Source organism: Rhinopithecus bieti, unplaced genomic scaffold, assembly GCF_001698545.2.
Source record: "Rhinopithecus bieti isolate Rb0 unplaced genomic scaffold, ASM169854v2 scaffold_15296, whole genome shotgun sequence".
NCBI lineage: Eukaryota > Metazoa > Chordata > Mammalia > Primates > Cercopithecidae > Rhinopithecus > Rhinopithecus bieti.
The window spans coordinates 2202665-2228284 of NW_016809075.1; the positions used below are offsets into that span (position 1 = coordinate 2202665).

Here is a 25620-nt window from a genome sequence, read left to right on the forward strand (position 1 = left end):
TCAGGCTGGCCTCGAACTCCTGGCCTCAAGTGATCTGCCCGCCTGGGCCTCCCGAAATGCTGGGATTATAGGTGTGAGCTGCTGCACCCGGCCGAAATATATATATATATGTATGTATGTCATTAACAGGATTCTTTTGCACAGTGGCTGTAAAGAGGGTATTTTGGCTTCCAAGTGAAAGATTAAAAGGAGGGCAAGGGGGATGGAAGGAAAAGAGATTTCACTGTGTTAACTCAGCGCTGGCCTAGGAACCATTCCACCAGTTCCTCTTTGGAATGGCCCACTCCTTTGCGGGGGCTATTTCCACACCTTCTACCTACATCTAACAAGTCATAGATGCCACTCTTCCCTCCCAGTGGGGTGACGCTTCCCCTCCTCCCCCCTCCAGCACCCAGCAGTGCCCCCGGCCCAGGCACTGGGCGGCTGGTGTTGGCTGAGCAGCCCCGCTACTCACCGCATAGACAGGAAAGAGCTCCCGCGCATTCAGGTCCCACTCGTTGACGTGGGTGCCAATTTGGACCCCAGGAAAGCCCAGCTCTTTCACACAGCGCTCCATCTCCTGGACCGCCAGCTCAGGGGCCTGCATGGGCAACGTCCCCAGACCCACAAACCTCCTGGGGTAGCTTGCAACAGTGGTGGCAACGTCGTTGTTTAAAAGCTGGCACAGGTTTAAAGTGTCCTCAGGTTTGGCCTGGTGGAGACAGGAAAGGGAAAACCGCATTGTTGAAAACCTACTTCTTTTAGACATTTACTCTGAACAGTGCCTCCTCGTGGCTATAATATTTGTCATTTTCAAATGACAAATTTTGATGAGCTTTACCACATCAGAAAACAGAGGCACAGATTGGAAAGGTGCTGGCCACAGAAGACCCAGAAGCCAATCTTTGTAAAGCAAAGAAAACAGAAGGTGTATTGCTGATTCATTGGAAAAATTGAGGCCAGAATCAGAAGGGAAGGACACAGTTACTGGGCCTGGTATCCCAACACTAGAGATGGAATGAGCATGGGCCACCTCCAACTGCAGAAAGATCTTAATGCCCCCCTACCTCCCAGGAGGTCGGGCCTGGCCAAGGACCCCAGGCCACCATCAAGGCACCTCCTTATCATGCCTCGTTGAGGGCGGCCAGGCTGGCTCACTGACTTGTCCTGCCCCTGCCTGTTCTCCTGTCTGTCCTTCCTGTTGGCTGTGACATTCAGGGCTGTCCTTGGCAAAATGCTGAGGCAGATGAAGTTTGCTGTTGGCTTCCCTAATGCTCCCTTCTTCACTGTTTTCTTTCCTCTGTCACCCCGCTGCCCACTGCCAGGAATCTGATCCTCTCCTGCAGCCTCAGTTGTCTAATCAGAGTGGTAACCAATCTGATAAATGCAGGCATATTGAGGTCTCAGGGCACTTTTAAGTAGTGAATGCAATCGCAGGAACAGGCAAAGACTGAGTCACTCACTAATACTGGGTTTATGAACACAGATCACGGAAGTATGTATGAACAGGTGGTATTTCCACTGCTCCTTAAATCATGAGAGTGAATATCTGTTTGGATGAGCAGGGACTTAGCACGCTCCCGGCTATGTACAAAAATTTTCTTCCACAGGCTGGAAATCATGCCTGAAACTTTTAGTGCTTGAGATTTATTCACTTGGGAAAGGGCATCCAACCTCAGGATACCCCTTCTGAATTCTGTTTTTCCCTTGGAGAGCTGATTATTATTCCTACCTCAAAATCATTCTCATCTCAGAAGATATTGGCTTGTCAGTTCCCTAGCAAGGCACTGCAGGAATGAGTCATCAGACAGATAAGTTCTGTTGGAGAATAAGGCTGACCTAGAACCACTGTACGGTGGAACTATAATGCAAGTCACATAGCAACATGTGACTACTGGCTACTGTACTGGAGTGAAGACACGGCTAAGAAGACAGGCCTGAGAGGGGACCCTGCTGATCTCTGAAGGGGAGGACAGTTAGTTGTTGGGGGTGGTCAGTGGTACTGGTGTCCAGACTCGAGGCATCTGTTCACTTTTTGGGAGCTCGACACGAACCTTCAACACCAAGGAGATGGCTTGAGGTTTCACACTCACCCAGTAGCTAAACATGACAGGAACTGTGGAAAGGACTTGCACTGTTACTCCTAGACATGAACACAAAGAAGGGCAAAGCTGGTGAGAAGAATAGCCTGGACACTCCTTCCTTTCCCAAGGCCAAGTGGCAGCAAGCTTCCACCCTAAACTCCTGCTCTCCCTCCCTGCGTCTCTCTCAGTCCCATCCCTAGACCCCCCTCAGCCCCTAGCCCCAGATTCCAGGGAGGTAAGTAAAGGTTGGATACAAATGAGATCATTGAAGGAAAACTAACTGACCCCATTTCCGAAGAGTTATTTCTCCCCTCCTTCCTGTGAAATTTTATTTAAGCAAGACTTTTTCAGGCTTTCCATCTTAGGTTATGCACAACAGAGCATGTCTCTCAGCCACCTTCCCTGTCCCTTTAATTCAGCTCCTAAGTGATCCTAGAAGGAGTCCCATGGTCTGAAATACCCAGAATGGGACCCTGAGTTTGACTCCAGTATCCAGGATGCCAAGAATCTTTTGTCTTCAAGAGGGCCTACTTCCTAGGGTTGTTGTAGGGATTAAATGAGTTAATACATGTTAGGTTCTTAGAATAGTGCCTGGCACAAAGTAAATACTCACTGAGGGTTGGTCATGACTGTTCTCTTAAGGACAGCCAAGGAATGAAACACACAACAAAAACCAAAGATGACACACACACTTTGTTTACCGTGCAGCCGTAAGCAGTGGTTTCTGACACCAGTCATTCAAGTCTCATGCTCACTAGTTTTCTCCTTGAAAAGGCAGGTCCTTGCTGCAGCTTCACATTTACTACAAAACCTTGCTCTTTGCTGTAGGTTAGGGAAGCATGTTCTTTCTCCAGCTCTCCTCCCACTCCAATATACTTTTAGAGGGATATACGCTATATTCTGTGGAGTACTCCACAGAGGTGCTGCAGGTTTTCTGCAAAGTTCAATTTAAATGCCATTTAAATATATTTTTAATTAAAAAGAGTTTTTTTAGAGACAGGGTCTTGCTCCACCACTAGGCTGGAGTGTAGTGGTGCAATCACAGCTCACTGCAGCCTCAAACTCTTGGGCTCAGGTGATCCTCCCACCTCAGCCTCCTGAGTAGCTGGGATCCCAGGTACATGCCACCACGCCTAGATAATTTGTGTGTGTGTGTGTGTGTGTGTGTGTGTGTGTGTGTGTGTGTGTGTGGAGACAGGGTCTCACTGTGTTTTCCAGACTGATCTTGAACTCTTGGGCTCAAGTGATCTTCCTGACGTGGCCTTCTAACATGCTGGGATTATAGGCATGAACTACCACACCTGAGTCTATTTTTAATTGTTAAAAAATATAATAAAGCAAAACCTGGACAAAAGTATCTACGACAAATTCCAACATGCTGGAGACTACCTACTCATTTTAGGCTGACAGTTTGATTCCTTTTTTGCAGACCTTGGAATAAAATGTCTCCTGCCATCTCTTTGTATATTTGAACTCCTTATAATTTGTCTTTGATTAGAAAGGTGGCAGTGCTAAACTGCTCTTTTATTTGTGTGTTTGAATTATTTCTTTTCTGGTTGAAATCTTCCACCAATGTAAACATTTAGTTCTGACAATGTCAGTGGTGGTCAGTTCCCCATCACAGACCATGGACACAGCCCACATGTGTCTGGAAGGCTCAGGCATTTTCTTAGAGCATGTTCTCAGGTGGCATAGTCAGCCAGGCAGTCACAGGTGAAGCATAATGTGGCCATCATGTCATACTTTAGATAGACTTGGAAATTTCATTTTGTTTTGTTTTGAGAAAAGTCTCACTTTGTTGCCCAGGCTGGAGTGCCGTGGCGTGATGTCGGCTCACTGCAACCTCTACCTCCCGGGTTTAAGCAATTCTTATGCCTTAGTCTCCTGAGCATCTGGGATTACAGGCACGTGCCAGCATACCTGGCTAATTCTTGTATGTTTAGTAGAAATAGGGTTTCGCCATGTTGACCAGGCTGGTCTCGAACTCCTGACGTCAGGTGATTCACCCGCCTCAGCCTCCCAAAGTATTGGGATTACAGGTGTGAGCCAATGTGCCTTGTCTGAAATTCTTTTAAATTGTGAGGACTTGTTTAATTTTTAGATATAAGGTAAAAAGTGCAAGATGTTCTTAGAGCTTTTTAGCAATTCACCTTTGAAACGAACACTTCCTAATTCTCTTCTTTCAAATTTCTGGATTGATTTTATTGTAGTGTATTCTGAGATTACACAATAAACTATTTTTAACTGCTTCCATTTCCAACTCTGAGGTGTCAGTGGGAATGTTCTGTGTATGGGTGCACTGAGACAAACTACAGAAAGAAATTGGATCTTAAGTCTTACTAAGCAGGCAATTGTCATTCTTAGTTTGTGATTTCCAATTTTTACTATTTTAATTGATTTTAGAATACGTAAATGCTATACATTTGAACGAATTTTAAAATAATAAAATGCCATTTTATCTTTTCATGATATAACATTCTATTTTAAAAAAGGGTATAACTCATATAAAATATTTATAATCCACACTCTAAAAACATTGTAGTGGAAGGCCCTGTCTCTCCCACAGTGAAGCTGGAACAGCCTGTCCTGGCAGAGAAAAGGGGGTCAGAAGTTACCGTCACATAAAGTTGTCAGCAAACTTTAAGGGCAGACATTGCTTTTACATCAGATGCTAACATTGGTAGCATTTCTCATCGTACCTTTTTGATCCATTTCTCTAATACGAACTTCTGGATCCCAGCAATTCTCTCGCACCACTCTGAAGACCTTCCCATCTTTCAACAACTTTGCTTCTCCCTGGGGCAGAAAACCCACATTACTAAAATGCGACCTAAGCCCACTTGGACTAGTCTTTCCTCATGCGCTTTAGAACCTGTTTCTTCCCTAATATTTGAAAAGATTTGTACTTAATCCTTGTGGAAGTAGAAATCAGTAATTTAACAAAAATCAGCTTTCTTTCCTCATGCTTTTCTTTGGCCTGGAGTTGAAGGGGTGTGCTCTGTGGGTGTCAATGGCTGGACACAGAGATAGCAAGGTTGAGGTTATCTTTCTTTGGGCTGCATGACTGAGAATGGCTGATCACCTTGCTGATCTGAACCCCTGGCTACTAGATACAAGAGGATGGCCCGGCGTCTGGAAAATGGTAGTTCTATAACATTTAGAATTGAAAAGAACCTTTGAGATAGACCACCTAGTCCAGCCCTCTCATTTTATAGAGAAGCAATGTATGGATAATGGGAGTATATGATTTGTCAAACAGAGCAGGGCCCACTAGTGTCAACACCTGTGGGAGGAGGTGGGCAAAGAAGTCAGTCTGGTAGCATGCACAAAATTTGGTACTGAGCTACTTCTTCCACCAGGCATCATGCTTGCCTGGGTACTCTGCAATAATTTTTATACATTTTAAATGACAAAAATGGCATGTATTTATGCTGTACAACATTATCTTTTGATATATGTGTGCATTGTGGAATGGCTAAATCAAGCTAATTAACATGCCCATTACTTCACATACTTACATTTTTTTTAGGTTATGACACTTAAAATCTATTCTTTTAGCAATTTTCAAGTATACAACACATTATTATTAACTATAGTCACCATATTGTGCAATAGATATGAACTTATTCCTCCTGTCTAACTGAAATTTCATATCCTCTGACCTTCTCAATTTCTCCCCACCCCTTCAGCCCGTGGTAACCACCATTTCGCTTGATGCTTCTGTGAGTTAGACTTTTTTAGATTCCACATATAAGTGCAGTATTTGTCTTTCTATGTCTGGCTTATTTCACTTAATATAATGTCCTTCAGTGTTACTCATGTTGTTGTAAATGACAGAATTTCCTTTTAGGTTCAATAGTATTCCATTATGTATATATGCCACATTTTCCTTATCCATTCATCCACTGATGGACACTTAGATTGATTCCATATCTCGGCTATTTTGAATGATGCTACATTGAACATGGGAATGCAGATACTTCTTCAACATACTGGTTTCATTTCCTCTGCATATATCACCAGAAGTAGAATTGCTGGATCATATAGTATTTCTATTTTTAATTATTTTTCAGGAAAACGTATGATCATATCAATAGATACAGAAAAAAATGACAAATTTCTATGTCCTTTTATGACTTAAAAAAACCTCAATAAATTAGGTATAGAAGGAATAAAGCTGTGGGATTGCCATACGTGAACTTTATTGTTTATCAACACAATAAAGTCTATGTATGGCAGTCCCACAGCTAACATCATACTCAATGGTGAAAATGATGAAAAGTTGAAAACTTTTTCTCTAAGATCAGGAACATGACAAGGGGGCTCACCTTTGCCACTTCTACTCAACATCACAAAGGAAGTTCTAGCCAGAGCAATTAAGTAAGAAAAAGAAATAAAAATCATCTAAATCAGAATGAAAGAAGTTAAATTGTTTCTGTTTGCAGACAACATGGTTTTATATATAGAAAACCCTAAATATTCCACCAAAAAACTGTTAAACTAATAAATTGGGTAAAGTTGCAGAATACAAAATTAATATTTAAAGGCCCATAGCATTTCTATATGCTAACAGTCTGCAAAAGATATCAGGCAATCCCATTATTTATTTATTTATTTCTCAAGACAGAGTCTTGTTCTGTTGCCCAGACTGGAGTGCAGTGGTATGATCTCGGCTCACTGCAGCTTCCGCCTCCCGGGTTCAAGCTATTCTCTTGCCTTGGCCTCCCAAGTAGCTGGGATTACAGACATGCGCCACCATGCCCGGCTAATTTTTGTGTTTTTAGTAGAGATGGGTTTCATCATGTCGGCCAGGCTAGTCTTGAACTTCTGATCTTATGATCTGCTGGCCTTGGTCTCCCAAAGTGCTGGGATTATAGGCTTGAGCCACTGTTCCCAGCCTCAGGCAATCCCATTTAAAATAGTATTTAAAAATAGGAATGAATCGAACCAAAAAGGTGAAAGATCTGAAAACTATAATACATTGATGAAAAAATTAAAGAAGACACAGACAAATGGAAAAACATGTTCATGGATTGAAAAATTGATATTGTTTAAATGTCCATATTACTCAAAACAATCTATAGATTTAATAAAATGCCTCCCAAAATTCCAACATTTTTACAGAAATAGAAAAAAAAAAACTCATAAATTTCATGTAAGCTGCAAAAGATCTCAAATAGTCAAGGCAATTTGGAGCAAACAGAACAAAGCTGGAGAACCTAAAAACCTTTTGCACAGCAAGGGAAACAATCAACAGAGTAGAGAGACAGTTTATGGAACAGGAGAAAATATTTGTGTAGCATATATCTGATAAGGAGTTACTATCCAAACTACATAAGGAACTTAAAGAACTCAATGGCAAGAAAACAAGTAACTGGGTGAAGAAATGAGCAAAGGACCTGAAATAGACATACAAATGGCCAACAGGCATATGAAAAAATACTTGACTTCACTAATCATTGAGAAATGAGATCTCATACTTGTTAGGGTGGCTGTTATCAAAAAGATAAAATATAATAAGCGTTGACAAGGATGTGGAGAAAAGGGAACCCTTGTATACTCTTATTTGGTAACTGGTACAGCCATTACGGAACACACAAGTTTTTAACACTCAGAGCAGGGGGCCAAACTAAATGGTTGTGCAGAACATGGCAGTGGCATCTACGTTGGGCCTCCAGTTTGTGATTCCTAAAGAAAAGGGAAAGAACTAGGGCAGGCCCTGGAAATAAAATTACCTGAATTCAAATTCTTGTTCTGCCACTTACTGTGTGATCTTGAGCGAGTTAAACAATATCTTCGAGCTTCCATTTGTTTATCTTTAAAATAGGGATGATAATGACTTACCTTAAAAAATTAATGTGACTTACATTAAAGGGATCATGTGAGCATGAAATAAGATAATCCATATAAAGCACTTAGTGGAGTATCTGACACATAAGTGTTAGTTATTATGATTGTTATTAATGTTGTATAGCTAATTAGGGTCTAGACAGTGTTCCTCTGCTTTGAGGGCACACCACCTTTGGTGGTGCTTCAGGGCCTCAAGGTTACCTTTGGGCCGCATAGAATGTCCATGCGGGTGTGCGATGATCAAAGGCTTTGAGCTGTGCTTGGTGGAGTCCACTGCCCTCCTCCTCCTCCTCCTCTTGGCTTGATCATGAGTTGCATCCAAGCCTTCATCCTTCTACTCCATAGACAAGACCTTCCCCATCTCCTGCATGAAGAAGGCTGGACACTTTTCACCTTTAAGTGCTGTAGCCTGTTCACTTTGCACATAAATGAGGAAGACCTCAGATCCACATTTGATTTCTCAGGGTTGGGGAACAGGTCAGTGAGCAAGTTGACATGTGTAATTGTGACAGGTGTCCACACACTAGCAGAGGTGGGTCTCTGACATCATGACACCAAGACTGATGTGCTTCAGCTCCGATCCTCTGTTTACCATGCCAGCATCTGAACCACTTCCTAAGTTGGGGAATCTCCTGCAGGAGTCTTGGTGGAGGCAGGGCCTAGCCTCCCTCTGCAGAAGGCCAAATACTTGCTCTCCCTGCCCCAAGCTTGGCTAATCAATGCTTGGTTTTGCATTAAGTGATGCAAAAAACCAGGAAGAGTTGAATTTATTCTGCCAGTGATTCCAGTAGTGGCCATGTACAGTGGCTATTGGCAGTGGTGTTGGGGGCAGTATCCAGCTGGGGCAGCGGCCCCCTAGCCAGGCTGTTCCTGTGGTGTTGCCTTGGCTGTGGCTTCAATCATGGGAATTCCCTGAGTTTCTGCAAGTTTTCTGAGCTTGATTCCACAGATACTTTGTAATTCTTGAGGGGCTTAAAATATTTCAACAAATATCTTTTCTTCTTACACTAATGGTTGTTGATTTCTGTTGCCTGCAAGCAAGAGTCCTGACTGATAATGATTGCACAAATAGGACATAGGAACACATGTCTTTTCATTTGGCGAAGAGGGGAGAGGAGAGCGGTGAGGGTGAAAAAAAAAAGTTAAGAAACAAACTTTGATTTGTCAAATTGGAGCTTTTATTTATTTTTGCTCCTTGCTGGGAAAGCTTAATCACCATAAAAATACCCAGTATAGCAGAGTGCCAAAGAGCACAGTCTTTGCATTCAGACAGCTCTGGGTTTAAATCTCATTAAATTACTTACTAGCAGCGCTGACTAGTGAAGTTATGGGCCCTCTAAGTTTAAGCTTCACTTTTTCTATCTGTAAAATTTGTGGATCATTATACTTGTCATGCTTGTGGCCATCCAACGCCCGTGGAACACATCCTATGTGTGAAGAAATGTTCACAATTATACATTCTGCTTTCTTGAGGTAGAATCCAAAATATGCTTTCCTAGTCTTCCTTGTAACAGGGCACTGGCATGTGCTCTGGGCTTTGCCAATTATATGCACCCACCCGTGCATTTAACTTTGACCTGGAAGTGAGCAATGTGAGGAAGTAGGGACTATGCAGAGTCCACCTGTAGACAGGGGTGTTGTCTAAGATGTTGAACATGACTGGAGCAGCAGAGGCAAAGCTTCTAGTCTCCAGCCTTGGCAGCATTAGCTGAGCATGCTGTCCATGACTGGGAGTGGCAACACTTGCATCCTTGCTGAAGCAGCTCACCAGGTGAATGTGGACATTGATCATGTTAGCACAGCCCTCAGAGCTTGATCTCTGGCCCTCACAGGAACTCTGTGAGCTGCTTTTCTAATTAAACTAGCTAGAGTGAATTCTGTTGTTTGCAATTAAGAACATTGATAAAGAAGATTCAATTATAGAATGTAAAGAACTTAGCACCAGGCCAGAGAGCACGCTCAGTAAATAACAGCCAGATTTTACCACATATTATCAACTGCAAGGGAGGAAATTGGGTTTCTGTGGGAGATACCTGAGTAAGTTTTGATTTCAAACAAAGCAGAGTATCTTAAAGCTGCAATAGATTATTTAGTTCAGCCCTTGCATTTTACCAATAAGTCCACGAGGTGCAGTGACTTCTCCAAGGCCATATGCTTAGTTGGTATAGAGCCCCGGTTTATGAAGCCATTTTCCATCTCACAAGGCTGATATTTGGTGATTGGTGTCTACGTAGTAGGCTAAAGTTAATTACTGTAATTTCCTAAAGAGTTTGATCTTTTAGGGGCAGGGAGTGCCTCTCATTACATAGCAGGGAAAGCAGACTTACCAAACTTCGCTTTTTCACATCCTTCATGCTGGATCCATGGTAAGAAAAATGAACGGTAGCAAGTCGGTAGAACTCTTTCTGAGTAAAATCACTGCAGAGCAGCTGAGCCCCTATGATAAGCCCCAATTCTCATTGCTTTTTTTTTTTTTTTTTCAGCCGGAATTTTGAGAGCTGACAGCCATTGTAAGGAATCAATCCCTGATCTCTGTTGCTTTATATTCAGGCAAGGCTGTGGATTTGCCTCGGGGTCAGCACTTGTTGCTGGAGGAGGAAACAGGGATTTCTTGGGTCCTGTTTTTTAACCTCGACCTCAGCATTAACCAAGATCTTAAACTAAACTAATAACCAAGTAATGGGGGCAAGCTGCTTTAATTTACACAACCAGAGCCCAGTCTCATTTTTTCCTAAACTCTCAAAATAAAATCAAGTTTGTTTTTTTTTTTAAAGAATTCCTCCATGCAACTATTACTATCCAGATAACACACTTTAAATACATCTTTTATATTTTTAAAGCCAGAACTTCATCTTAGAGTCTGATTCCTAGGGAACCTAACCTGTGAACTTCTGACTTTTGAGTTCTAATTCTCATACTATCCCCAAACAAGCCCAAATATGGCTGGTATTTCAAATATCTGATACTGCATGTATCATCAGACATGTATTTTCTTGTCTTCCCTTTTTTTTCCTTTTTTTTTTTAATTGAGATGGAGTCTCTCTCTGTCGCCCAGGCTGAAGTGCAGTGGTGCGATCTCGGCTCACTGCAATCTCCGCCTCCTGGGTTCAAGGGATTCTTCCACCTCAGCCTCCCGAGTAGCTGGGTTTACAGGCGCCCGCCACCACACCTGACTTATTTTTGAATTTTTAGTAGAGATGGGGTTTTGCTGTGATGGCCAAGCTGGTCTTGAACTCCTGGCCTCAAGTGATTTGACCTCCTATGCCTCCCAAAGTGCTGGGATTACAGGTGTGAGCCACCCCATCTCAGATCTTGCCACTGCCCCACTTAAAACTCTTGAATGGATTCCGATTTCCCTGAAGGTAAAATCCAAACTCCTTAACCTGGCCTGCAAGGCCCTGCATGATCTAACTCCTGCCTACCTCTGTAAAACTTCCTCACATTTACACCTTTATAAATAGTCTCTGTATGAACTCTTCTCAAAATAGTCTAATTTAAGTGTCCATTTGTTTTCTATTTGGAACCCAATTCATCTAGCTTTAAAAACCAGACCTATCACATACTAACAATATTCTGTCATTTTTAAAGGTGCATTCATATTTAAGTAAAACCATAGGAGAAGATCTGGGAAGATATCCACCAAACTGTTAATAGGAATTCCTTTGAGAAGATATACAAGTGACCAACAAACATGAAAAAATGCACATCACTGATCGTCAGAGAAATGCAAATCAGAACCACAGTGAGATACCATCTCACACCAGTCAGAATGGCCATTATTAAAAAGTCAGAAAATAACAGATGCTGGTGAGGCTGTAGACAAAAGGGAATGTGAGCTAGGCGCAGTGGTTCGCGCCTGTAATCCCAGCACTCTGGGAGGTCAAGGTGGGTGAATCACCTGAGGTCAGGAATTTGAGACCAGCCTGGCCAACATGGTGAAACCCCATCTCTACTAAAAATAAAAAAATTAGCCGGGTGTGGTGGCACGTGCCTGTAGTCCCAGCTACTTGGGAGGCTGAGGCAGGAGAATCGCTTGAACCTGGGAGGCGGAAGTTGCGGTAAGTTGAGATCATGCTACTGCACTGCAGCCTGGACGAGAGTGAAACTCCTTCTCAAAAAAAGAAAAAAAAAAGAAAAGGGAATGCTCCTACACTATTGGTAGGAATGTAAATTAGTTCACCCACTGTGGAAAGCAGTTTGGAGATTTCTCAAAGAACTTAAAATTGCCATTCAACCTAGCAATCCTATTACCGGGTATATATATAGAGGAATATAAATTGTTCTGCCAAAAAGACACATGCACCTGTATGTTCATCATAGCACTATTCACGATAGCAAAGACATGGAATCAACCTAGGTGCCCATAATAATGAACTGGATAAAGGAATGTAGTATTCCATGTATGTTACATATACACCATGGAATACTATGCAGCCATAAAAATAAAGTCATAGCCTTGCAGAACACAGATGCACCTGGAGGCCATTGTCCTAATCAGATTAACACGGGAACAGAACCAAATACTGCATGTTCTCACTTAGAAATGGAAGCTAAACATTGGGTTTACATGGACATATAGATGACAACAATAGACACTGGGGACTATGGGGGGCTGGGAGGGAGGGGACAAGGCCTGAGAAACTGATCATTTCCGGTGGTTACTATGCTCACCACCTGGGTGACGGGATCAATCGTACCCCTAAACCTCAGCATCACTCGATATACCCAGATAACAAACCTGCATATATATCCTCTGAACTTAAAATAAAAGTTGAAATTATTTTTTAAAAAAGTACTTTTGAGAACAGGGAGTGCTGGTCCAAGAGAATTGTAGCTTTATCTCTAACGGCTTGAATCTAAAAAGGAGCATTTAGTCAAATATTACTTACATAATAATAATAATAAATTATTCTTAAAAATGAAAACATCTGAAAGTATTGGACAAGATCAATGGCTTTCAGCCCGTTTTGGCTGTGACCCCACATTAAGAAATCTATTTTTCGGCTGGGCGCGTTGGCTCACGCCTGTAATCCTAGCACTTCGGGGGGCTGAGGCAGGTGGATCACTTGAGGTCAGGAGTTAGAGACCAGCCTGACCAACATGGTGAAACCCCATCTCTACTAAAAATACAAAATTAGCCAGGCATGGTGATGCATGCCTGTAATCCCAGCTACTTTGAAGGCTGAGGCAGGAGAATCACTTGAACCCGGGAGATGGAGGTTGCAGTGAGCCGAGATGGCACCGTTGCACTCCATCCTGGGCAATAAGAGCGACACTCCATCTCAAAAAAAAAAAAAAGAAAAGAAAAGCTATATTTTTCATTGTCATTGAGAATACCCATATATATCTATTTGTATAGACACAAACTGAGACAGAAGTTTTATGAAACAATATTTATTCTTGCCATAAGCAGTGTATTCTGCTATTTTGTTTTACAATCTATCTCATTTTTAAAGGGGTTAGTACTTTGACATATGAATTTGGGGTGGGGGAACACAAATATGGTCCATAAGAGTGAGGGATCTGAAAATTATGTATGTAAAAATCCTAAGTGTGATGTAAATGTTTGCGTGTGTTTTTTTTTTGTGTGTGTGTGTTCCCAAGGCCCTGGGACGAACTCATTGTGTGTTTCTAGATGCTGTTGACCTACAGCTTTGAAGCAGGCCCGTGTCTACCCTCCTGGGTCGGAGGCTTTAAAATGCTCCCAGATGTCTTTGCCATCAGGGCACAATTCTGCCCCCACCCCATGCAGCTCCTGGCAGGTTGTCATACAAACCAAGGACTGGCCTGCTACTTATACTTTTATAAATATTCAACCAAAAGACAAATAATGTTTTTCAATTCTGAGCAAGGCTTTGTCATGACAAATGATTACCCCTCAATTTGTTTGGGGAACACTGAAAAACCAAGAGTTAAGGAGAGAAATGGGGCAAACCAGAGAAATGTTTTGGAAAGACCTTTAAGAGAACAGGAATCTCCAGGGTAAGCCAATCCTGGGGGCAGAAAATATTTCTTCACTAGAGGAACATAGGAGAGTAAGAATTATTTTCAAATCCCAAATCCTGGATTTTCTCATCGCTCTCAGCCTGATTTGCATAATTACATACATTTGCATATCATTTACATTTGCATATTGTTTTCTATGGACTCGAATCCCTGACAACTGTAATTATGAAAAATACAGACTGAGTCTGTTTTGGTTTGCTTTGTTTTGTTTTTGAGAGAGAGGGAGTGTGTTACTCTTTTGTCCTATTTGATTACCATTGTATCAAATTTTGCTGGAAATAAATAAGTCAGTAGATGTGACTGGAAAATATTTCCTTTTTGTTTTCTTTTGGAGATTTGGCTACTAAGTTTATGAAATTTCTTGGTATTAAAATGAAATGAAGGCCATTCAAATCCACTATTGAAGGACAAACTGAAGACAGGGACATGGAATAAGAAAAAAATCGCAGCTCCCTGTCCCTGCCGCTGGGGCTTCCTAGCTGCTTTGCAGTCAGCTCCATTCACATCATACTTTCCATTGGAGACACTTGAGGCCAGCTTAGAGCATCAGATCCTGGTCTAGAAACCAGCATTTTGAATGGGAGAAGTGAAGCACAGTGTTTGAATTGGCACTTAGTGGACACACTGAAGAAGGTGAGGACGAACTGCCTCAGAGACAGTGAGGTTTAAAACTCTTGAAAACCTAGGCAATACCATTCAGGACATAGGCATGGGCAAAGACCTCATGACTAAAACACCAGAAGCAATGGTAACAAAAGTCAAAATTGACAAATGGGATCTAATTAAGCTAAAGAGCTTCTGCACAGCAAAATAAACGATTATCCGAGTGAATAGGCAACCCACAGAATGGGAGGAAACTTTTGCAATCTATCCATCTGACAAAGGGCTAATATCCCAAATCTATAGGGAACTTTAACAAATTTACAAGAAAAAAACAACCCCATCAAAAAGTGGGCAAAGGATATGAACAGACACTTCTCAAAAGAAGACATTTATGCACCCAACAAACATGAAAAGGAGCTCATCATCACTGGTCATTAGAGAAACGCAAATCAAAACCACAATGAGATATCATCTCACAATGAGATACCATTCTAACTAATGATAGCCAGTTAGAATGGCGATCATTAAAAAGTCTGGAAACAACAGATGCTGAAGAGGATGTGGAGAAATAGGAATGCTTTTATACTGTTAGTGGGAGTGTAAGTTAGTTCAAGCATTGTGGAAGACAGTGTGGCAATTCCTCAAGGATCTAGAACCAGAAATACCGTTTGACTCAGCAATCTCATTACTGGGTATATACCCAAAGGATTATAAATTATTCTACTATAAAGACACATGCACAGGTATATTTACTGCAGCACTATTCACAATAGCAAAGACTTGGAACCAACCCAAATGCCCATCAATGATAGACTGGATAAAGAAAATGTGGCCAGCTGGGTGCAATGGCTCACGCCTGTAATCCCAGCACTCTGGAAGGCCGAGGCGGGGGGATCACCTGAGGTTGGGAGCTCGAGACCCTCCTGACCAACATGGAGAAACCCTGTCTCTGGTCTCTCCACTAAAAATACAAAATTAGCTGGGTGTGGTGGTGTGTGCCTGTAATCCCAGCTACTTGGGAGCCTGAGGCAGGAGAATCACTTGAACCCGGGAAGCAGAGGTTGCGGTGAGCCGAGATTGTGCCATTGCACTCCAGCCTGTGTGACAGGAGCGATACTCCATCTCAAAAAAAAAAAAAAAAAAAAAAAAAGTGGCACATATACACCATGGAATACTATGCAGCCATAAAAAAGGATGAGTTCATGTCCTTTGCAGGGACATGGATGAAGCTGGAAACCATTCTCAGCAAACTAACACAGGAACAGAAAACCAAACACTGCATGTTCTCTCTCATAAGCGGGAGTTGAACAATGAGAAGACATGGACACAGGGAGGGAAACATCACACACTGGGGCCTGTCAGGGGGTAGGGGGCTAGGAGAGGGATAGCATTAGGAGAAATACCTAATGTAGACGACGGGTTGATGGGTGCAGTGAACCACAAATCTGCATGTTCAGCACATGGATCCCATAACTTAAAGTGTGTGTGTATATATATATATATATATATATCCCAAAAAACTCTTCAATGGTTCCCCACTATCTTCAGGATCAAGTTCAAAGCCCTAAGCTCATTTCGGGGCCTAAACCCCTAAATCCTTCATGACCCTGTCTGATGAGGTTTCTGGCTTCCTCTCCATCTTCTTGCTTCTTCTTCGCTCTCCCTACTCTTGTCTGCATCTATGTGTTCTCCACAGAGCAACCAAAGTGGTCTTTTAAAGCCACTAAGACCCTCTGAAGAATTTTCATTATTTTGAGAATGCAATCCAGACTCTTTAGCATGCCCTGCAAGTCCCCATGTGTCCAGGCCTCTGCCTACCTTGCCAGCCCGTTTCCTACTGTCTCCCCCTTTCACTGCATTTCAGCCACATTGCCTTCCTTTCTGTTCCTTGAACACATAAACTCTTTACCAGTTGGTGGCCTTTGCAACTGCTGTTCCCCCAGCCAGGAACACTTTTCCAAGTGTTCCCTTCTCATCTTCAGAGCCTTTGCCAGGTCACTGACCAGCCAGCCTCTTGCTCTCTATCACATCACTGCTTTATATTCCATTCTCTGAATTGATCATGTTGACTCGTGACCCCTAGAATCTGAGCACCATCAGAGCAGGGACTATGTCTGTCTTGTTCACCAGCATATTCCCAGTGTCTAGGTTGGTGGGCCTGACACAACGAGTTTCAATAAAAAGTAGTGAGTCAGTGAATGAACATGTGAGAGCCAGTGGTTCTCAAACTTGAATGCGCTACTTTGGGAGGCTGAAGTGGGAGGACCACTTGAGGCCCGGAGTTTGAGGTCAGCCTGGGCAACATGTGAGACCCCCGGTCTAAAAAATAAAAAAGTAGTTAGCTGGGCATGGTGGTGTGCACCTGTAGTCTCAGTTGCTTGGGAAGCTGAGGTGGGAGGATCACTTAAGCCTCGGAGTTGGAGGCTGTGAGTGAGCTGTGATTGCATCACTACCCTCCAGCTGGGCAATAGAGCGAGACCCTGTCTTTAAAGAAATTGCTAATTAAAAAAACCCTTGACTCTGCATCAGCATCACCAGGAGGCTTGTTAAAACCAGTTGCTTGCCCTACCTCTAGAGTTCTGATTTGGTAGGCCTGGGGCAGGGCTTGAGAATTTGCATTTCTCCCAAGTTCCCAGGTGATGGTGAACCTGCTGGTTGTGGGACCACAGTTTGAGAAATGCTGGTAACATCCATAGCTGAGTGCTTCTGAGCTCACATATGTTTAATATTTCATGCCTTTGTTCCCTTTCTTTTTTCCTAGAACATGGTTTCCTCATTCCCTGGGCAAGCCTCCCACCTGCTTTAAGATGTGGGATGGGCATCATTTCCTTCAGAAGGCCTTCTCTGATCCTTGGTGCCCAAATCTCTGCCCCTTAGAACCTGATGTAAAGGGAGTCCTAACCTTTCCATGCTGCGTTGGGTTAACTCTGCACATTAACTGGATTTCCAGACAACAAGTCCTCCAGAGCCTGCATTAGTTATGTCTGTATGCCAGCTGGAAGCTCAAGAATATTACTTCTGAACTCGAAGAGGATGTATGATGCCTCTGAAAATGAAATCAGACCCACACCCTGGGCAGATCTAGACTCCCAGCTCACTCTTGGGCCTCATTATTTCTAGAGGGCTTTGCCCACAGCCGCCTTCTTTTTGCTTTTTCCTCTTACCAAACTCAACCCTTAATAACACTGTCTTCTCTCCTTTGTCTCCATTGTTTAATTTTTCCAGCTTATGCTCAAACCTAACTGTCCCATTTATTTGGTCAGCCTTAATGTACTGTAATAACTGGTAGAGAGCACTAGGTCACTTCCTTGAGGCAGAGCAATAAATGCTGAAATTGGTTGGTGGTGGGGGGAGGAGTGAAAGAGAGAGAGAGAGAGAGAGAGAGAGAGACTTTTTGATGGGTTCTCAAATTCCAATTTTATCTTCCTAAATACTACTCTTTGAAGTCACCTCATTTTTCCCAATTATTCTGAGAAATCTCAGTGCTGTTCCCTTGCCTACAACAAAGCTAATACACAGGCAGAAGAGTGGGGTTCCCTGGAGGCCCAGCCTGTAGTGAGGTATCCCATGGCTTAGCTGTCCCTGAGTCCTACTGATGTTCATGCTTTGGAAGAAACTCACCTTGCTGTGGTGTTGGAGCTGCACCCAGCCTTCATAGCCGAACCTCTGCAGCGGGGAGAAGCACAGTTAGAGTCAAAGAGCAAAGACCAGGCTGCAATCAAGGGGCATGCTTAGCGCAGAGGATCCTGAGCTCCACCTTTCAAGCATTGCCTTCCCATTTCCCCCATACCCATGTATCGCCTATTTAGTATTTACAATTAAATTCACTTACATTTTTCCTTCAATATATTTACACAAGAAGAAAATTCTGTTATCTCAGCAGTGCCGGTTTTATCTTTTCCCCTAATTCAGTTTTAATTTTTTAAATGAAGATTAACATGAAAAAATATTGTTCATGTACCACCTAAAATCACGTCACAGGTTACCAGGAGTACATCGCCCCTAAGGACCACTCTTTAGGAAATACACTGCTTTTCAAACTCTGCGTTGCAATCCATGAGTAGATTGTGATATCAGTTTAGTGGATAGGGACTCAAACATTTTAAAACAGGAAATCATATATGTAGCAGATGCTGTTGGTGTCCCGCTCGTATCCCTTCGCTTTGACACTTCTGTGCATACCAGCCCACCTTCATCAGCCAGCGCCTGCATTTCATTGGCTGAGGGCTTTCCCCGGGAACCTGCTTTGATCAAGCCAACCTAGCAGGTAAGAAATACTATGAAATTAGCTCCCTGCATCCCCTCGGCCCAACAGCCCTTAACAGATAATTGAGGGAGTTGTATATAAATACACTGAACACACCGTACCCCACCCCTCAGTCTGGATAACGCAGAGATGAGGCACACATTTTGCTCTGGAATGCAAACCTTTCACTGGCTTCCCTGTTTTCCCTGTCTCACTTCCTCACTCTAGTGGTGTTTCCTGGGATCACCTCCAAAGCAAACTACTTGTATCTGAATCCTTGTCTCAGGGTCTGCTTCTTGGAAAACATAGAGTAAAGGAATGGAAAGGAATAGAATAAATTAGAATGTCTCCCATGTAGTCAGTAATGGTTTCATAACATTTTTTCTTCCCATTTAATGTATGTAAATGTTTGTACTGAGTCACAATGTAAAATAGATTTCTGCCTGGGAATCATGCATAAAAACTGTGGAAAGCCACCGACTGAAAACATAGGTAAGTATGACTCAAATAACTACTGGCTTTATCATATATCATACTGCATCATATCATTATTCCTTCTTCACGCTTTCATGGAGTCCCATCTATGACAAGTCTTACTAAGGAAGAGAAAATAAAAGGGAAGGACAGTTCCAGCCCATGTGGAGCAGAGTCTTGGGAGGTTAAGGCTGGGGTAGGCAAGGAATCAAAGGGCCACATCATCGCATGTGAGACGCACTGTGACCGTGATGTACAGGTGCTCTGGGGGCCTTGGGGAGGGAGCTGACTTCACACCTTGGGCTGCGGTATTGGGAGGGACATCGAAAAGGTAGTCCCGGGGTCAGATTGGAGAGGATCTTCTAGTGTTCAGGATTTCCATGCTTCCTGCATGGCTGTCACAGTGTGGTGTCAGAGGGAAGGAATGGAGGCAGGAGATAGCTACATGAGGGAGCTCCTTAATGACTCTGAGTTGGTCAGCGGTGATGGGTCAGCGAGTAAAGCAAGCTGAACATCAGCTCAACCTCTCGTTTGTTGTGGCTGGATGAGGCCAGGGTACAGCAGTTGATTCTCATGCCGCAGTGCAGGGAAGTTGTCTGTAGGGAGTCAGGTCTTGGTGGACCCCTTTCTTAGCTCCCTTCACCTCTAGACTGAGGGGAAGGTCTGGGCCTGGGCCACAGTGCAGCATAGAGGTGTTTGTGTGTCTGTGTCTGTGCCTGGGGTCTGCCTCAACAGCTTCGTAAGGTTTGGATTAATTCTATACCAGTCTTATTCTACCCAGGTAAAAGGTCTGTTCTTGAGTCCTAGCCCCAAATAATCATATTACCTTTAGAAATCTATCTTCTGTTTCCTCCCCAGTGACATCAGCAGACTTGGTTTTGGAGGCTGGGCAGGCAAGGGAGACTGTCGGCCGAAACTCAGCTTCTCCTCCCTGCACCCAGCCTCTCCTTTGCTTATGCCCCCAACCCCTGCTTTCGCCCTTCATACATTCAATACCTTTGTACTTTTTCCTTCTTTTCCCCTGGAAAAGCTGCCAAGAGAGATATGTTGGGGAGGGATGGAATATGACCTTAATCAGTTACACTTTAGAGTAAACTTAAGACTGTGCTCTTAAACTGGAAATTTGCCATTGAACTTTTATCCTTCATGTAGAAGAAAGGGTTTTATTTCCTTCTTTCTCTACTGCCTGCTTTCTCCCCCTTCTTCCTCACTCTCTTTCTTTGTTACTTTTTCATAATTCTGTAAGGAACTCTAACCCATATGTTAGCAGGTAGAGAAGCATTCCATTTGGGGAAGGGCAGGGAGGTAGGAAAGGCAGAGCAGAGGGATCCTCCCACATGCAACAAGTCACTTACAAGGCACTTGACTTTGTTGGTGTGAAATGTCTCCAAGTCAGTGTTGCCCTATGTGTATTAATAAAAATGAGGCTAACAGGAGTGGCTGGGACATAAGTTTTCAGGGGAATTAAGTGAGATAGTGCATATAAAGCTGCTGACACCAGGCCTGGCCAGTGGACAGGGCTTCATTCATTCATGCTAACAGTGATGCTGGTGGTGATGGTGGTGACGGTGGCGGCACTAATTGCATGGTGGAGGGAGTGAGGTAGTTGTAGTGGTGTGGCTGAAGTAGTGAATATGGTGGCAGTGGTAGTACCCATGATGGCTGATGGTGATGGTGGTGGCAGTGACAGTAGCAGTGGGGATGGTGGTAGGGGTGGCAGTAGTGGTGACAGTCTTATTCCAACCCCAAATAGAATACCCTAGGGTCGGAACTAAGGAGAGCCATGAAGAAAGGAGCCCTTTGCCCCTCTGTGTCCCTCCCTCCCTTTCCTGGAAAGTGTAAAGTGCCAATTTACCTCACAGGCCCCTTGCAAAGACCCAACTTACTTAGGGCAATTTTATTCTTCTCCAGGTCCATGCTCGACGTAGACCCTCAGTTCTCATCCCAGGTTGAACCGAGCCTGGGGTCTAAAATTTATGACCCTGGGAGTGGTTTTGGTCCGAGCATATGCCCCAGGAAGCATCTACAATCTGAAAGTGTTTGACTGACAATAACCAGTGTCTCATAGGCATTTATGAGCATGCCAAATAAAAAGCAAATTGAAAACATTCCAGGAAATTCGGTTTTATATACAAGAGATATGTTTCTGAAATGCACATATATGAATCAAAGAGGATGAACTGAATGACCATTGTTAATGTCTTGAGGACATCACATCTCCATGAGGTGAATAATGAGCCTCCTGGGTGATGAAACCAGATATTTATCTCCTCAGAAGGATTTTCTAAAAATCAAATGATGTCTAGGATTTTGTCTTCTAAAGCCTTGTATCGATCAAGTGCAATTGCTAACAAAAGAAGGTGTAAGTATATGATTTTTAAATTGGAGGTCAGAATTTTTTGCTCCATTTATAATTAGAAGAATCTTTGCAAGCCCTACTATTGGGCAGACAGTAGGCTGTCGATAAAGCCTTGCTGGAGGAAAAAGCTGAAACTGTATCATCCTCATTGTTGCTGTGAATAATCCATTGCAGATCAACCTGAAACATCTTTCGCCACAGTTTCTTGGGCCCCACCTCCTGTTTGTGACAGCAGAGAGTGTGGGTCCCCATTCATCAGAAACAATTTGATCAAGTATCCCTGAATCCACTGTCTTTATACTTCGGATATGTATTTTTTTCAAGGATCCTACTTGTAACTCTGACTAAAATTATTATTAGCAAGTGAAAATGAAAAGATTTCTCAAATCCCAGCCCTTTGTCATCATTAGTTAACCATCACTTCAGGCATGTTGATTCTACTTTTCTGTCTCTTCATTGTATAAGAAGGTCAAGGTTATTCCAGCAGCCGTACTCTCTTGGGCCAGTTTTCTCAAGGTGGATGTGGTGATGGAGAGGCTCTTGAGGGACTGTGGTGGCCCCACATAGCTCTGGGATTCTAGGTTCATTTCTGAGTCTCAAGCATCTCATCTGTCAAGTGAATAGTGTAAATCTTATGTGCATATTTTGCAAGGTTTATGTAAATTATTTCTCCCTCTGTCTCTCCCTAGAAGTATGAAGTATTATAACTATAACGATGAAAATGATGTAGATAGTGATGATGAAATGTCAGCTGTCTGTTTGCAGCATGTGAGACTACTACATAAGAAGAAACCTGGTTTGGAATGAAAAACCAAACATCATATGTTCTCACTCGTAAGTGGGAGCTAAGTTATGAGGATGCAAAGGCATAAGAATGACACAATGGACTTTGGGGACTCAGGGGGAAAGGGTGGGAAGCGGGTGAGGGATAAAAGACCACAAATTGGGTGCAGTGTATACTGCTTGGGTGATGGGTGCACCAAAATCTCACAAATCACCACTAAAGAACTTACTCATATAACCATACACCACCTGTTCCCCAATAGCATATGGAAATAAAAATAAATACATAAAAATAAAAAAAGAAGAAACCTGGTTTATTGGGACAAAATTTCTCTCCCTCTTTAAAGCAATAGCTGGTGATAGAAAGGAGAGGGAGTTTGGAAGCTGGGAAGTCCAAGATCTGGTGAGAACTGGCTTTCTGGTTCTAAGATGGTGCCTTCTTGCTGTGCCCTCATGTGGTAGAAGGGGTGAACAAGCTTCCTTGGGCTTACTTTATAAGGGCACTGATCTCATTCATGAGGGCTCTGCTGTCATGACCTAATCACCCCCAGAAGGCTGCATTTCCTAATACCATTGCCTTGTAGGCTAGGGTTTCACCTGAATTTTGGGGGAGATGTACATATTCAGACTGTAGCTCTCTAAGCCTCAAAATCCTGTCTGCACAAGGAGGTATATGCCCTGGAGCTTGGAGCCCTGCTTGGAGGGTCGGTCATGCTAGCTAACTCTCTCAGTGGGATAGTACAGATGGGCATTGTCCTCTAGAGACCACCGTGGTGGTTTCCAAAGCATTTCATGTGGATGTTCTTTCATATTCAAATAGAGAAAAAAGCTGTAACAGAGGAATTAGTGCCATTTGCTACGTATAGATTATGGCTATTTTAAAATACCAAATACTAAAATTTGGATTTTACCAAAACTCTTAGATTAGGGAGTATAATCTATTTCTTCTTGTGTTCACAAATTAATCAATGTGTTCATTGCATCATTCATCAGGCAAATACTCATAAACGAGGGGCAGAAAGTGCTGGGCACCATACGATGTAAGAAACTGCATGCAGCTTCTAAATAACGCAGATGCACTCTCACAAAGGAACTGGTGCATTCCCTTCATGAAATCATTAACATTGTGAAGCGGTTTACACTTCAGTAAACTATGAAGAGGACAACAGCACTCAGAACAGCATGTTCCTGTGTCAACATGTAGAGTCCTTTTAGGAAGAGCAGGTTGAATGGTTTAGCTTTTATCCTTAGCTGTATATAGGATAGGCTTTCAAAGATCACTTGTATTTTTCAATCCACAGTTTCTACCACCCATCTTACCTAAGATACCAATGGACAAAGAAATACTTAAGATAAACATTCTTCTATGAGACAACTATGAGAAGAAAATAGTTTCATCTACCTGTACGATGAACCACATTTAATTCAAGTTTGGGTTAATTCATTTTCCCTTATTTGGGATAAAAAAGATGAAACATTATTGGTGGTGTGAAAGTACTGGCAGAATGCTGAAGATTGGGTAAAACCTGATATTAAGCCTGAACAAGCCTCTAGCCAATTTTACATTTCCTTCATGTTCCTCACCTTCCTCTTTTTGTATTCATTCAAAAGTTCTTAATGACAAAAGGAAATTTCCATCTTTAGAGAAACACAAAGAATACTCTTTTAGTAGATGTCACTGTGCAAAAGTTTCATGTCATTTATTCTAGGGTTTTTTGATGTACCTACTTCCTAGTTCTTCATGACAAAGATTTATAGAATAAAGAACATCAAAAGTAAAGGTTTCAGGCAGTGTCCTAAAATAGACTAAAAAAAAAAATTCACAAAGTTATCTCTTGGTGCTTCTAAAACTTATTTTAAACATTTTGAAAAGGAGATATATTTTAGAAGTCCTCGAAACCGATCACATTCCATTTTTAATAGTCTTTTATTTAAAATTGTAACTTTAAATTCTGTGGTTGGCATGTATCTTCCCAGCAGCTGAATATGTGATTTTAAAAAAGGTAAATCTGCTTTACTTAAATTTTCCAGAAATTTTAAAGAATGGTTCATTTGAGGGAAAAAAGGGATTCTGAGAAAGCACTTATTTCTTTAATCCAATATTCTTTCAAAATAAATGTAAAAGTCATTTTAAAACTAGGAAATCAGAACTACCAAATAATTTAAGCTCCCCCCACCCCCCACCAAACCAGATAAACTAGACATCTAATTCCATAAAGAAGAGAAAGGCATTGAGCAACCCTGGAGAAGTTTCAGAAATAATTCAGCAAATTAATTACCATTACCTTTTTTAGATCTGGCCATTCTTTTGGTAGAATATGACTATGGATGTCAATTTTCATCTCCACAGGATCAGAGAAGCATGTAAGGAAAGAAGTTTTGATATCAAGAGACCTTTGTGAAAACTATGGAGTTAATTGATTTACTTCGTCTCTTTACAGCCACCTTCAGGCAGCAGTCAGTAGGCCTGCCCAACCCAGTCTAGGTCCATTAGAACTTTCTTATTAAAGTTCAAAGTTCTGTTTATTTGTTAACCAAGCTTTGTCAACCAAGCTTCGGGTCAACACACTTTGGTAGTCAGGACTCTTAGCACAAAACTTAAAAAAAAAAAAAAAAGAACTGTACTCAACTATATGAGGTCAAAAGCACAGCAGGATGCTTTGACTTATAGCAGGCCAAAATTGACTAATTTTCATTTTAAATATTTTAACTTTTATAAAGCTATACATAGTAATTAAATAATTTGTAGTTAAAATAAAACCATGTAGAGGGCTTTTGCAGAAAAAGGATAGATCCCTGACTCACCTTTTCTTACCTTTCCTTGCACGATTCAGAAGCAGCCAGTTTTTATGCTTTTGCTCTTTTTTAAGTTAGTTACTCCCATATCTTTAAATAATATTTAGCAGTTGGCTTGTTCATGAAAATTTAGCATCTTGAAAAGTTGTCCGGAAGTTTCGTGTTTACTTTTAAATCACAGAAAGGGTCCAATCTTCATATATGTTTTGTCCTCCAGTGCCTTTGTCTTGGACTCCTTCATTCATGCATTTTTTTCCTTTTTTTGTTTTTTAATTTGAGAAGTGGTCTCACTGTATTGCCCAGGTTGGTATCGAATTCCTGGGCTCAAGCAATCCACCTACCTTGGCCTCCCAAAGTGCTGGGATTACAGGCAAGAGTCACGGCACCCAGCTTCATTCATGTATTTAACAAACACTTATGGAGAACTGCCATGTGCTGAC

At 42.2% G+C, this 25620-nt stretch overlaps 1 protein-coding gene across 5 annotated transcripts in view; it reads right to left on the reverse strand.

The window, feature by feature from the left end:
* Nucleotides 1-24864, reverse strand: part of ACMSD (aminocarboxymuconate semialdehyde decarboxylase) — a 67609-nt gene extending 42745 nt beyond the window's left edge. For 2 of the 5 annotated variants that reach the window (XM_017888508.1, XM_017888507.1), the window contains exons 1-5: nt 24670-24864; nt 18144-18188; nt 4763-4859; nt 2073-2122; nt 455-691 (exon numbers count right to left, since the gene is read on the reverse strand). In XM_017888508.1, the coding sequence (XP_017743997.1) occupies nt 455-691; nt 2073-2122; nt 4763-4859; nt 18144-18188; nt 24670-24726 (486 nt within the window). In that variant the 5' untranslated portion in view covers nt 24727-24864. Of the gene's footprint in view, nt 1-454; nt 692-2072; nt 2123-4762; nt 4860-8114; nt 8919-18143; nt 18189-24669 lie in introns of those variants that run through there. The other 3 variants (XM_017888509.1, XM_017888510.1, XM_017888511.1) reach the window with 3 other exon arrangements.
* Nucleotides 24865-25620: the final 756 nt, after the last annotated feature.